Below are 13,149 nucleotides of genomic sequence, written 5' to 3' on the forward strand. Positions count from 1 at the left end.
GCATCTGATACTAGAGACACTCAGTTATACTATTAACTTGATTCCTGAGAAATTTGACATTAAGAAACAATTGTAGTATAAAAACAACTGTTTCAGTAGGAAAGAGGAGAGCATTTCAGATGTGGAATTAAAACCTTTTTTCTTACATTAATGTTACAGTTTTTTAAATAAATGTAAACGTATAAACTAAAGCTAACTTCTGAACATCAGAAGGCAAATTCAACTGTTGATTACATCTATCTTTTTTGTAAGCCTTTATCTTTCATCATTAGTATTATCAATGATCCATTCCAGTGTCTTTTTAGATAGACCTAGCACTTTTATTACCTACTGTTATGATTAGTAAAACACAAGGCAATTAAAACAAATGTTTTTACAACTTAAATTTTTCTGCTGCGGGATGGCATTTCTACTAGGCAAATCTAGTTTTACTCTATTTAAGTTGGGAAGAATTCAAGAGAAATGTCTTTAGAGCATATAACCTTGTCATTTCTTTTTTCAGACTGTGTTAGATCATGTTAGTGTTATTTGTGAACAGTCAATTTTTTATACGGTCAAATAGGTTTGGGAAATGCTGAACTGAACAAATAATTTTCCTTACAGTGGGGCATTTTGAAGGTTTAGCCAATGTTTATATGGTGAATCACTAAGAGGGGAGTATAACAGAAGTATTTCATGAATTCGTTTGACCTTAATTCTCTCCCTCTTTTTTATCTTAGTACTTCCTAATATCTCATAAAGACAGCTGTTCCAAAAAAACAAGCAAAAAAAGTTTGAGCGAGATAGGATTTAAGACTTTTTCCCTCTCCCTTAACAGCATGGGAATCTTGGCCTTCAGATATGGTTGGGTCAGACCTCTGGCTCTTTTTCTTTTCATCATTCTGCTCTGCCTGCCTTTGTGTGTACTGTATTCTTCTCACAAACTGGCTTCCTTCATGGTAGCAGAGTGGCAGACAGTCTAGAGAAAGGAGAAGTGAGCATTCCCTCCAGTACCTGTTGAAAACCCTGAGAAGGCACTGTTGAGCCGCCTCTGAACGAGTCTCTAGCCTTAGGTCACCTGAAGTCACTTAGCATAGGAGTGGGATGACTGTCACAGAGTGAGGCCACGGGGTGCCCAGCCCTGCTGCTGGAGGTGCTCCCACCCAGATGATTAGGCTGCTGTACTCTGTGGAGGCGTGAAATGGATGTTGCAGAGATGAGCACACTTCACTACCAAATAGTTTATCAGTGCTGTGAACCATTACAAGAGGAGGCGATTTGGGGGACAAGCTTATTGAGATAAATTGGAATAGGGGTTCTTAAGCTGAGTCCTGGAGGACAGGTATGGATTATTTAGATGGTTAGAGCAGAGCTTCCCAGTCATGAATAAGTTATAGGTGTCCCTTGAGATATTGGTGGTTGTACAATGTTATTGTAATAAAAATATTAAAAGAACTGGTTACATTTCAAAAATAATACAACTTGAAATTATATGACTCCCTTTATAAGCTATTCTAATTCATTATTTTATTGTGTTAAAAGAATTGGTACATAAAACTTGTAGACAGAGAGCTCTCAATAGTGGCCATACTTCAGTACTTTGCTCTGACTTTCTTAGATCATTCAGTTACTCTGAATAGTTACTTTAAGTCATAGTTTTTTATGATGATTATCAGTGAAGTTACTTTCTTTGTTCATATGTAACATTTAGTTTCATTTTGTTTTTACATTTTTTCTATTAACAAAGAAGTTAAAATTGTTTTCATAAGGGAATTATTTTAAAAAACCCTAATTTAGACTTTTTTTCATTGCTGCCTCTTTACGATCAGTTTTAATGTACTGATATTTGTTTTCACAAAGGACAATTTAGTGATTAAAGCTGAAAAGTCATTAAATTCACAAGATAAAAACAGTAATCTTAATTTAAAAAATTTCAACCCATTAGACCACTTGATAAGAAATGTACTGAATTTAGACAGTTAAACCCAGTAAATCTTCTCTTTCTCAGCCTAAATATTTCATTTGTATAAAAGCTGTTGAAGTAATCGTTGGTGCCAAGCACACTGTGTTGGTACTGTACCACTAAAGAACTGGAAGCTCCAAATAAAAGTTTCTTCCCCCTCACCCCCAGCCCCTCCTGGATCTGTTCCTACAGTATCATGTTACACTTGGGAGATTTGTTAGAAGATCATGCAATTAATAGCTAAAGCTAAAGCCAAAACATTTTACAGAGTTGGAAAATTGTTTCACTAGTCAGCATGGAAGTTGACTAAATTTCAGGCCAAAAAGCCGAACAAATAAAAAAGACACACTTTAAATAGTATTAGGTTGCGTTCATGTAGTATTATCAATAAATGCATTGGTGAATCACATCTGTATACAGATCCAGAGATTACATTTTCACTGCAGACTGAGAAGCTATAGACTAATATTAGAGAAACGCTTGGTAGTAAATTATTGGTCATGCAAAGAAGTGCCAAAAAAATTAAGGATAAAGTATTCAAAACAGTAAATGGATCCTTTGAAACAAAAAAGATATTTTGGAAATTTTATTTAAATTTGTGATTAATGGTGAAGTTTCATGATAGGAACATTTAAACTTTTATATCAAAAATTCATTCTGGAAAATAAGCAATACTGAGATGCTCTTATACGTAAATGTTTATCTGTAGAGCTGATTTCTACATTATAGAATTATTAGGTAATTACAGAATTAATATTAACAAGTAATACTACAGAATGGAGACTGATAAAATCCAAGCTGCTTCAGTTGCATGTGTTTTCAGTTTTATGGGAGGAAATGGGATCAGAATACCATTGTGCTGTTTTATACTGAAGTACATAAGCTGTCCACAAGAAGAATTCTGCTAAAGTTTATAATATATAAGAAGAAACTTTGTGCTGAATGATTCTCACTTTGCAGACTGATTGAAGAATAGGTGAGCTTCCTCAAATTTAGAAGTACAACGCAAAAAGATACTAATATGTTCAGACTGCTTAGGAATTCAAAGCAGAAATTCGACATTGGAAAAGTGAGGTTAAAAATGATTCACTAGTAATACTTATTATTATAATCAGAATAATACGAATCTAAAAGAATTAAGAAGACTTACTGTATCTGTGGGAACTAAGCACAGGTTTTTAATTTTAAAAAACTGACTTTTTTCCCAAAGTATGTCAGTTTACCTTCAACCGTATTTTTGTGTGAAATAACCGGGGAGAACCAAGAAACACTGCCAAGGAAAACGGCATCAGCATAGTATCTCCCAGAAGGGAAAAAGACACCTCTGCAAGATAATAGGACTAGTGAAAAATTGGTTGATATCAAATTATATATCATAGTGTGACTATCATACCACAAAAGTAGAAATTGTAGGTGAATGCTGTTGTCTTATTCTTTGTTGTGCTATCAGATTGAAGCAGTCATTGAATATTTATTTCTTGCTTTGGATACGCATAGAACTCAGTACACTGCCTGACCTTTAGCATTTAGGTGACGTCTGATTTGAAAGTTAGTGGCCATCACCAGCAGGAGTGCCCGAGTGCGTGCCACGCCTGTGAAGGAATGCTAGCAGCGCTGCTCCTTTGTCTGTTTTCCCTGCAGCTTTAGTTGCACAGCTGTTCAATTTTTCCAGATTATTTTCAGTATATTAACAGGTCCCTAAGCATTGTATTTCTTTATATTAAACTTCTGACTTTAATATTGCTTTACTTTAAAAAGCACAAGTTGACAGACATTTCAGTCATACAGGGAGTTACTACTGTAGCGAATATTTTCATGGGAGTTTTACACATTTATCTTTTATTAGGCTGACTCTTACTGTGGCAGTATTTATTGTTCTAATCTACATTTAGGAAGGATGTTTTTTCTGGACATTAAATTTTAGGTTGGTGATTATTTTCTTTCTGCGTTTTAAAGATTTTCTACCTCCCAACATTTTGTCATTCTAATTGTCATTCTAATATCTCTATCTTTTAGAGATAATGTATCTTTTTTTTCTCTTCAGGGTGTACTGTATTTCATCTTTCTTGGGATATTTAAGATTTTTCCTTCCTTTTAAACTGAAAGATTGATAAAGTTTGAGTAGTGCAGACAAAAAGCTTTCTAAAATACATGCAGTTGACATTTTCTTTTCAGTAATCTAGTACAATTGATTATTTCTCTAAATTAAGAATTGTGTTAATTTTATATAAATTATATAATTATACTGTGATTTTTTTTTCTCAAGTTGGGATAAGTGCTGTAGTACTGCTTTTAAAACTTCTAATAACTTTTTTGTTTGTATTTTAAAGGCCAAACTGTTTTCAGATAGTGGTTCAGCACTTTAGTGAAGAACATTACATCTTCTATTTTGCAGGAGAAACTCCAGAACAAGCAGAGGTAAGTTAATTGTTTTATAAACTACTGTAAACTTTTATTTAGCCCATGCTTTCTTGTTAACTAGAATAGAAAACTACTGCATTTAAGATAAAGTGATAAAAAGGATGCCTGAAATCTAATCATCTTTTTATTTTAAGGAATGAGAACTTTCATGTGTAAAAAAATTTTTTTGAAAGAAATGCAGAAAAACGCAGCGAAGGGTTATTAGAAAAACTCCATTTTAAATTGACCTTTAAATACTCTATGCTGTTGAGTTGAGTCCAACTGAGCATGCTCATTTAAAATCCTCTCTGCAGAAAGGTTCTAGATATTCTCAGTACAATCGAAAAGGTAAGCCAGTCAGTTTTGCTAATAAGCATTGTTATTCTTTACTGGGTGAATTCCTTGTCTAAAAATAGAAGTTCAGTCATCACAAGGAAAATATTTGAGGAATTTTCTATTTTTCTTTGTCTAAATATAATGTCTACTTTCAGCACTAGCAATGCCCTTAAAACTTTAATTAAATTTTAAATAATTCTGTGAAGAAATGTTTTAAAAAATCTCCTTTTAAAAATTCTTTGATTTCTTTGAACCATAAAATTCCTGGGATGTTTAGTGGTATTTTGTAGAAATGTGGCCCTACTTCTGCTTATATTCTATGGAAGGAACCTGAAAGTAGTTAAGAGGAGAAAGAAAGTGACTTTGCTGAAAAAAGTTTGCCATCCCTGGATATGCAGCAGAAGCTCTTAAACTGTGGATCCTGGCTCAGGCCCCGACTCATACATTATGAAAATACCTTAGACTGTAGAATAAACTTGATGAATGAGCCGTTATGTTTTATGGCTCATAATTGAATGTCATGTTTCAAATCTTGAAAAAATATCTCAATTGAACACCCATTACTAACTTGAAACACACATGAAACCTGGTTTTGTGGGTATGTATCCCTCATTTTTAGGTGCATAAGTAGGGCTCAGAATATTTTTGTAACTTAGACTTTTTTTTTTAATTTTGGAAATTGAGTTAGGAAAGAAATTTAAACTTCAGTATCTTATCTTTCAGTTATTTTACCATGTTCTCTTTCTAAAGATGTTACACACCTTGATAACATTTTCAGTATGTTTTGCATGCTTCACTTAGATGTATAAATAGAACATTTTCTTATTGTATTTATATATACTCTTTCCATGTTCTGTATTTCCATATATCACTTAAAGTGCAAAAATACCACGAGTATTTCCAGTTTTTGTTACTTTGTTGGCCTGTGGGATCTCTGGTTACTCTCTCCTATTTCTAAAAGCTATGGTAATTGATTTAATCTTACTTTGCTACACTTTAAAGACATTTCCTAAAAACTGACAGTTTATTTAGTTTTATTGAAATAGACAACAAACTAAAGACGTAAGTGAGTGAAGCACTAGTACAGTACATGTTCTAGAAACATGTGTGCCAGATTTTTGATAAACCTAAAATTGTTCTCCTTTCTCCAGAGTACTAAACATTTTAGAATATAGCTGCAGTTTAATTTTAATATTAGACTGAAATATTTCTAAGGCTAATGTTATATTTGAAAGGCTTATAAATAACCCAGAACCCCTTATACATTGCTACCTGTTTCATGATCTAAGGTAAAGATTTGAATGCTTGTCATCAGATCAATCATCACATTATCAGTTGGTTTGCAGTCAGCCAGCCCTCTGGTCACAAAATGTATCAAGTTAAATTCTGCTTTAGGGTGTTTCAGAGTGTAACTGCTTAACTGTCTAAATTTTATTTTTTGGCTAATAAGTGGCCATTCGTTGGTGTACTTAAGATTTAGTGATTCTGCAGTAATAAAATCAGTATTTTACAGAATTATTCTAATTGTTCTACTTTTTTGGAGCACAGGTATATTTAAAGCCAGAATATTCAACGAGTATAGAAATGGTAGTCTAGAGAAGGAAAAAAACTTGAATTTGGGGAAGAAAAGTGAGATTGTGGATTGGAAACTGCATAAACTACTGTATAGTATATTTCTTTGAAATGCTGGGTTTTTTTTGTAGGATTGGATGAAAGGTCTGCAGGCATTTTGCAATTTACGGAAAAGTAGTCCAGGAACATCTAATAAACGCCTGCGTCAGGTGAAACTTCATTTTCTTTGATTTGTGATTATCACAAATTTGCAATTGTGTTTTGCTTTATCACTTTGTTCTTTATTTTTATTTCCATATGAACTATTTTGGGCAACATTTCAAACACTTTGGAATTCTTAACAGAGGTTAATCTTTTCAGGCATTTTAAAGCCATGCTCCCACTTGCTTCAGCAGCAGGAGAAATGGTTATTTCTTTATGAAAAGAGAATTTTTTTTTTATACCTGCTGGTTACTTAGTCCATAATGCCATTTTGAATACATACCAAGGACTTTTTTTCTTCCACTTAAAATAACAATACCAAACCGACAATAACAGAAACTATTCTGTTTGGTAGTTTTTAAATATAATTTTTCAAAAAATTATTTTGGCCTGTATCAAAAAAAGTAGAACTAAAGGTATTTTTTGAAAAAGTCATCTGACTGAAAGTACTAATCCCAGTGAACTTTTGGGTTTTGTATTTTACAGTAATTGCTTTTGAAACCTATTGCATAACTTGTAGGTAGGATCCTGTCTTACCTGAAACCTACCACGTCCTACATGTTCATTTATGGAAAGTTAAGCTAGGCTTTCTCTTTCTTCCTAGGTGGGTGAAGTTAACTTTATACTGTCCATTTCTTTGCTTTTTTTCTTTCAGTTATCCCTAGATAGTTGGAAAAAGTTAGATAAACTTAACATTCTTGGAGTTTTGAGGAAAGTTTGGTACAGTATTTATCAACCAAAGTGGCTCTGGTTTTATTTATGGGAATTTCCAGTAAGCTCGGTGCATTTAACATACCATTCTATTGGAAGTGAATAAATGGTCATTATTCTTGCTTTTATTTCTTCTAGGAGAAAATTTTTGAGATGTATGTCAGATGTTTTGCCTATATTTTCCTCTAGGAGGTTAATTGTATCTTGTCTTATGTTTAAGTCTTTGATCCATTTTGAGTTGATTTTTGTGTATGGTGTAAGGGAGTGTTCTAGCTTCATTGCTTTACATGCTGCTTCCAGTTTTCCCAACACCATTTGCTGAAGAGACTGTCTTTATTCCAATGTATATTCTTGCCTCCTTTGTCGAAGATGAGTTGACCAAAAGCTTGTGGGTTCATTTCTGGGCTCTCTATTCTGTTCCCTCGGTCTATATGTCTGTTTTTGTGCCAATACCATGCTGTCTTGATGACTGTAGCTCTATAGTATTGTCTGAAGTCTGGGAGAGTTACTCCTCCAGCCTCTTTCTTTCTCTTCAGTAATGCTTTGGCAATTCTACGTCTTTGATGGTCCCATATAAATTTTATTATGATTTGTTCTAGTTCTGTGAAATATGTCCTGGGTAATTTGCTAGGGATTGCATTAAATCTGTAGATTGCCTTGGGCATTGTGACCATTTTAACAATATTGATTCTTCCAACCCAAGAGCATGGGATATCTTTCCATTTTTTAGCGTCTTCTTTAATTTCCTTCAATGGTTTATAGTTTTCTATGCATTATTCTTTCACCTCCTTGGTTAGATTTATTCCTAGGTATTTTATTACTTTGGGTTCTATTTTAAAGGCATTGTTTGTTTACTTTCTTCTTCTGTTGATTCATCATTAGTGTAAAGAAATGCAACTGATTTTTGAACGTTAATCTTGTAACCTACCCTGCTGAATTCTTCGATCAGCTCTAGCCATTATTTAGATGGCTGTAAGTAGTTACATTCCCTAGAACCGGAATTCTGACCCTTTCCCTGGGAATGTTTAATTATATTCATAATTGCTGCATATTTTAACACTTTGTAAGCTAGGGAAAGCATATTTTAACACTTTGTAAGCTAGGGAAAATCAGATCAAATTTTTATAGATTGCATCTTGTGTGGAATTTTAGGCACGAAATTATTTGTAGGTACAATATGATGAAATCATGATATAAGAGCTGACATCTCTTGAGCCCTTTTTATGTGCCAGGTATTCTTCTTTGTGCTTCTGTACATATCATTTCTAATCTTTACAGCAACTTGCAGTGTTGATTTTATCCTTATTTTATATCTGAGGAAGGTGAGGCTCAGAGAAACTGACTTGTCCAAGGCCACACAAGTAGTAGGTGGCAAAGAGGGAAAGAAAACTTGATGCTGGAAGATAGATGGTCTAAGTTTTGGTATTAAAATTGAAAAGTAACTTAGCTTCTTTGGATCTATATCCTTTTTTGTAAAATGAGAAGGTAGAATCAGTGTTTTGAAAGTATTTTCCCACTGTAGAACCCTATATAGAAATAAAATCTTCCATATGAACATTCTATAACATTAGATTTTGGTTTGGGTGGTGACAGTTGTTTACTTAAATTAATAATCTTCATCTCAGCTTCATTTTCTCTGAACCATTGTTTCATAGTAGAAAATGTATATTTCATTATTTCTTCACGAATATAATTGGAGGAATAACTTGTAAAATAAAATTGCATTTATGTAAGTGGGAAGAATTATATTAAATGCTTGAATGTTGTATCTTATGTCTTGTAAAAGGGAAAATACAACTGAAGGTCATGTTTTCTGGGAAAAAAAGGGGACCATATGGGATTTTTCTGGGAAAAATCACCATTTGGGGTTTTTATTGTATAATAATTGCCTTTGAAACCTAATGCATAATTCTTGAAATCTGGGGTAACAATTTTGTGTTTTCTTTAGGTCAGCAGTCTTGTTTTACATATTGAAGAAGCCCATAAACTCCCAGTAAAACATTTTACTAATCCATATTGTAACATCTACCTGAATAGTGTCCAGGTAGCAAAAACTCATGCAAGGGAAGGGCAAAACCCCGTGTGGTCAGAAGAGTTTGTCTTTGAGTAAGTCTTATTTTATCATTATATCAGATGATTTTCTTCTATGATAATGCATTTTCTTTTTTTTTTTTTTTTTTGACTCTATCTAAACCATTTAGAACAAAGTGCCAAGTCCAGACATGTTAATTAATACATATATTTTTTTCTATTGTATTTGTTCACTTTTATCCTCAAAGTACTATGTCGTTGGTTTTTCACCATGTTATTAATATGAATTACCATTACTGACAAATCCAAAAACATTTACTAACATATACATATGAAATGTTTTAGTGTTTCCGGATTTATTCAAGGACGTTGAAGATGTTAGGGAAAATGTGATTTGCTTGTCTGTCTTCCTGTGCACAGATAATAAAGTGTGTTTTGAATCTAGTTTTAAATCTAGCACATTCAACTGGGTTAGTAGCAGAAACAAGTGGCTTATTTGTTAATAGGAATAAAGGGATTAGATAATTTGATGCCAGGACATTTTCTTAATTCTTTTTCTCCTTGCTCCTTTAGTGATCTTCCTCCTGACATCAACAGATTTGAAATAACTCTTAGTAATAAAACAAAGAAAAGCAAAGATCCTGATATCTGTAAGTTGATACAGAAATTGCTTTCTAAAGGAAAAAAGCATGCTTTATGTACTTTTGAAGCTCATAATAAAATACAGTCTAAAATGGATATTAAAAAATAGATATGTAAGTAGTATAGCTTGAGATAGTTTCTTTTTGTACTTTTAAAAGTATTGATTGTTGAGAAAAGAATGTATCTAAGAAAGAAAGAAAAGAAGACCAAAATGGCTAAACAGTATATACCGTAAACTTAAGCCCTTAAGATTAAAGTGTGACTCTATTCACCCAGCTCTCCCCAGTGAATAAGAAGAATGAAAAAGTAGTAACGGTGGTCATCTTTCTGTGGTGCCCCTGTGCCTTCTTCCTACTTTCTAGGTTTCTCCTCCTTTCTAAACTTTGCATGTAAATGAAAAAAAAAATCTATTAAAATTTTTTTCTTTCAACTAGAGTACACAATTCACTTGTGGTAGTCAGTCTTGTTCTTAGTAGCAAAACTTTTCCCAGCCTGTTTCTGAAAAAGGGGGCAGTGGGATTTAGCAATTCACATCAGTGTGAATTAGGCTAATACCTTCTTACAAGGCAGGCTTAGGGAAAAAAGTAGTACGTGTTAACACAAAGAATCAAAGCTTGAATGTTTTGCTATAAATAATGTTTGTTCTGTAATTTCTGTACTATTTAAATGTTCAGTATTTTTTAGTGGTTCCCATTACTTTTAAGATAAAATCTAACCCCCTAGTAATGATACAGAAGAAATGCCCTTTGCTGATCCACTCCTGCCCCTTCTTACTCTAATCTTTGTATATCCTTCTCTCCAACTATACCAGCTTTCTTACAGCTCTTAAATCATCCATGGATTTTAAAACCATCCACCATACCTTCTGTTCAGACTGTGCACGCACTCTCTCTCTGTGTTTCTGCTTCGTTACACCTCCATATCCTTTTGCAGTCAGATTAAGGGTTACTTACTTGGAAGGGATTTTTAACCTCTACAGGCTGAACTAGGTATTATTTCTCTGTACTTCAGTAGCATGAACCACTGTTACAGCCTTATCACACTCTACCATAATTGATTTCTTTCCTCCTTGGCTAGACTGAGACCTCCCTGCAAGTCAGAGACCATGTCTTAATTATGTCTGCATCACACATCCCTGCCTGTCAAAGACACATAGTAGGCATTCAGTAAATGAAGGAAATAGCATTGAGTATTGAATTTAGTACTGAAAACTCCTTCAATAAAAAGCATATAACACTATAGAGAAGTCAGAACATTGGGAAAGTTTGTTTGTGTAACTAATTAATGTCATCTTTTTAGGCAGTAATCATTTGATGTTTTTCTCTCAAAGTATTTATGCGCTGCCAGTTGAGCCGGTTACAGAAAGGCCATGCCACAGACGAATGGTTTTTGCTCAGCTCCCATATACCATTAAAAGGTATTGAACCAGGATCTCTGCGTGTCCGAGCACGATACTCCATGGAAAAGATCATGCCAGAAGAAGAGTACAGTGAATTTAAAGAGGTATTGAAGTTGTTTACCAGTCTTAACTATTTTTAATGGCATTATCAGAAATATTTAATTTTTAGCAAGAGTCATTGAGTTAAATATAGTAATTTCATAATTCAGTGGTACACTGATAGGCAGAGAAGGTTGGAAAGTCTTGTAGTTTGACAGTGTTCTTAAGAGGATATAAACGTGTAGGCTCCAAACTCACTGTATTCTTAAAACATTTATTCAATAGAACATATTCTTAAGTATAAGAATACTTAAAAACATATTTCCTCTTAATCTTATTGAGAATGCTTATGCTGTATACTTTCAACAATCTTTTTTGATGTCATTTTTAGCTTGTACTGCAAAAGGAGCTTCATGTAGTCTATGCTTTATCACATGTATGTGGACAGGACCGAACACTACTGGCTAGCATCCTACTGAGGATTTTTCTTCATGAAAAGCTTGAATCATTGTTGTTATGTACACTAAATGACAGAGAAATAAGCATGGAAGGTATAGTATGGATATTAGTGTGATACTTTTAAAAATTGCGTTAATAATTAGATTTTATATATCAAGTATATATGGACTCTATCTTAGAATATATTAAACAGTTAAATCATCTTACAAAATAAGTTATTCTGTTTTTTCCTTAAACATTACAGTTGGAATATCAGTTCTGATTCTAATACTGGCTAGTATTGCAGGGGGTTAATATATAATACAAATTTCTGTCATCGCAAATTAGTATTGGAAGCTGTAAGAAAATGACTTGTGTCCAAATCAATGGCTCACAGTGCTTGATTATTAAGAATAGTTTGGTATACTTACCATGTTCTCTTGTTTATTTTTTGCTTACAAATTCATTGCACAGAAGTTGGGGGTCAGCTGCATTTTACTTCTAGCTTCTCTAGATAGGTAGTTCCCAGGCAGCACAGCCGGACACAGTGCTTTGTGCCAGCTTACAGATACGTCAGAATAACCCATTTCCAACCAGCACTTTGACTCAGTAATGATACTTGTTTCTGGGTTCCCCAGATAAACTGTAAAACCCTAACCCTATGTTTCTTCCTAATCATAGAAAATGTAAAAATATGTATATTTGTCAGTAAAGATAAAGTGGTGGTACATATTTTACACTGAGACTGTCTTTTCTGGCAATATTGTATTTAGGATTTTATTAAAAGTCATTAATAGCAAAATGTTTTAGGCTAACAAGTTGATTTATACTGGGATTTTATGTTACATTCTTGTTTAGAAATGAACTCAGATTTATCAAAGCACAGGCTCAGTGGACAGTAAAGCTGGATTCTTGTCCTACTTTTGTTACTAGTTAGCTTTTTTAGTCTTAGACAAATCATAACCATCTGAAGCATTTTTCATGTAAACATGGCAGTGTCAATCCCTTCTGTTTATGATCAGGTGAAGTGTAATAAAAAGTCTTTTGAAGAGTCAAGTTTATACAAATATAGGATGTCATTATAATTAATACTTTAAGGCTGCAGGCAACTGGTTGAGGAAAAAATGAGTTCATTTAATTTCCAATTTGGTTCACATTAGTACAGTCCTTTACAAATAATCTTTTCATATAAATATTTATGTAGATGAAGCCACTACCCTATTTCGAGCCACAACACTTGCGAGCACCTTGATGGAACAGTATATGAAAGCCACTGCTACACAGTTTGTTCATCACGCTTTGAAAGACTCCATCTTAAAGATAATGGAAAGCAAGCAATCTTGCGAGGTGAGTAATGTTTTAAGTATTTCAGCAGAGTGTATTATAGGTAATGCTTTATAGCTAATTACACTTTAAGGAAAACATATTAGCTGTATGA

The 13,149-nt window shown here is 33.4% G+C and overlaps 1 protein-coding gene across 1 annotated transcript in view; it reads left to right on the plus strand.

Moving 5' to 3' along the window:
- RASA1 (RAS p21 protein activator 1) overlaps positions 1–13,149 on the plus strand; it is a 96,894-nt gene that overhangs the window by 71,228 nt on the left and 12,517 nt on the right. Inside the window, exons 12-18 of the mRNA XM_074360334.1 lie at positions 4,273–4,360; positions 6,382–6,459; positions 9,111–9,268; positions 9,767–9,843; positions 11,166–11,338; positions 11,665–11,824; positions 12,916–13,058. Coding sequence (XP_074216435.1) covers positions 4,273–4,360; positions 6,382–6,459; positions 9,111–9,268; positions 9,767–9,843; positions 11,166–11,338; positions 11,665–11,824; positions 12,916–13,058 — 877 coding nt within the window. The remainder of the gene's footprint in view (positions 1–4,272; positions 4,361–6,381; positions 6,460–9,110; positions 9,269–9,766; positions 9,844–11,165; positions 11,339–11,664; positions 11,825–12,915; positions 13,059–13,149) is intronic.

This window comes from Camelus bactrianus, chromosome 3, assembly GCF_048773025.1.
Source record: "Camelus bactrianus isolate YW-2024 breed Bactrian camel chromosome 3, ASM4877302v1, whole genome shotgun sequence".
Lineage (NCBI taxonomy): Eukaryota > Metazoa > Chordata > Mammalia > Artiodactyla > Camelidae > Camelus > Camelus bactrianus.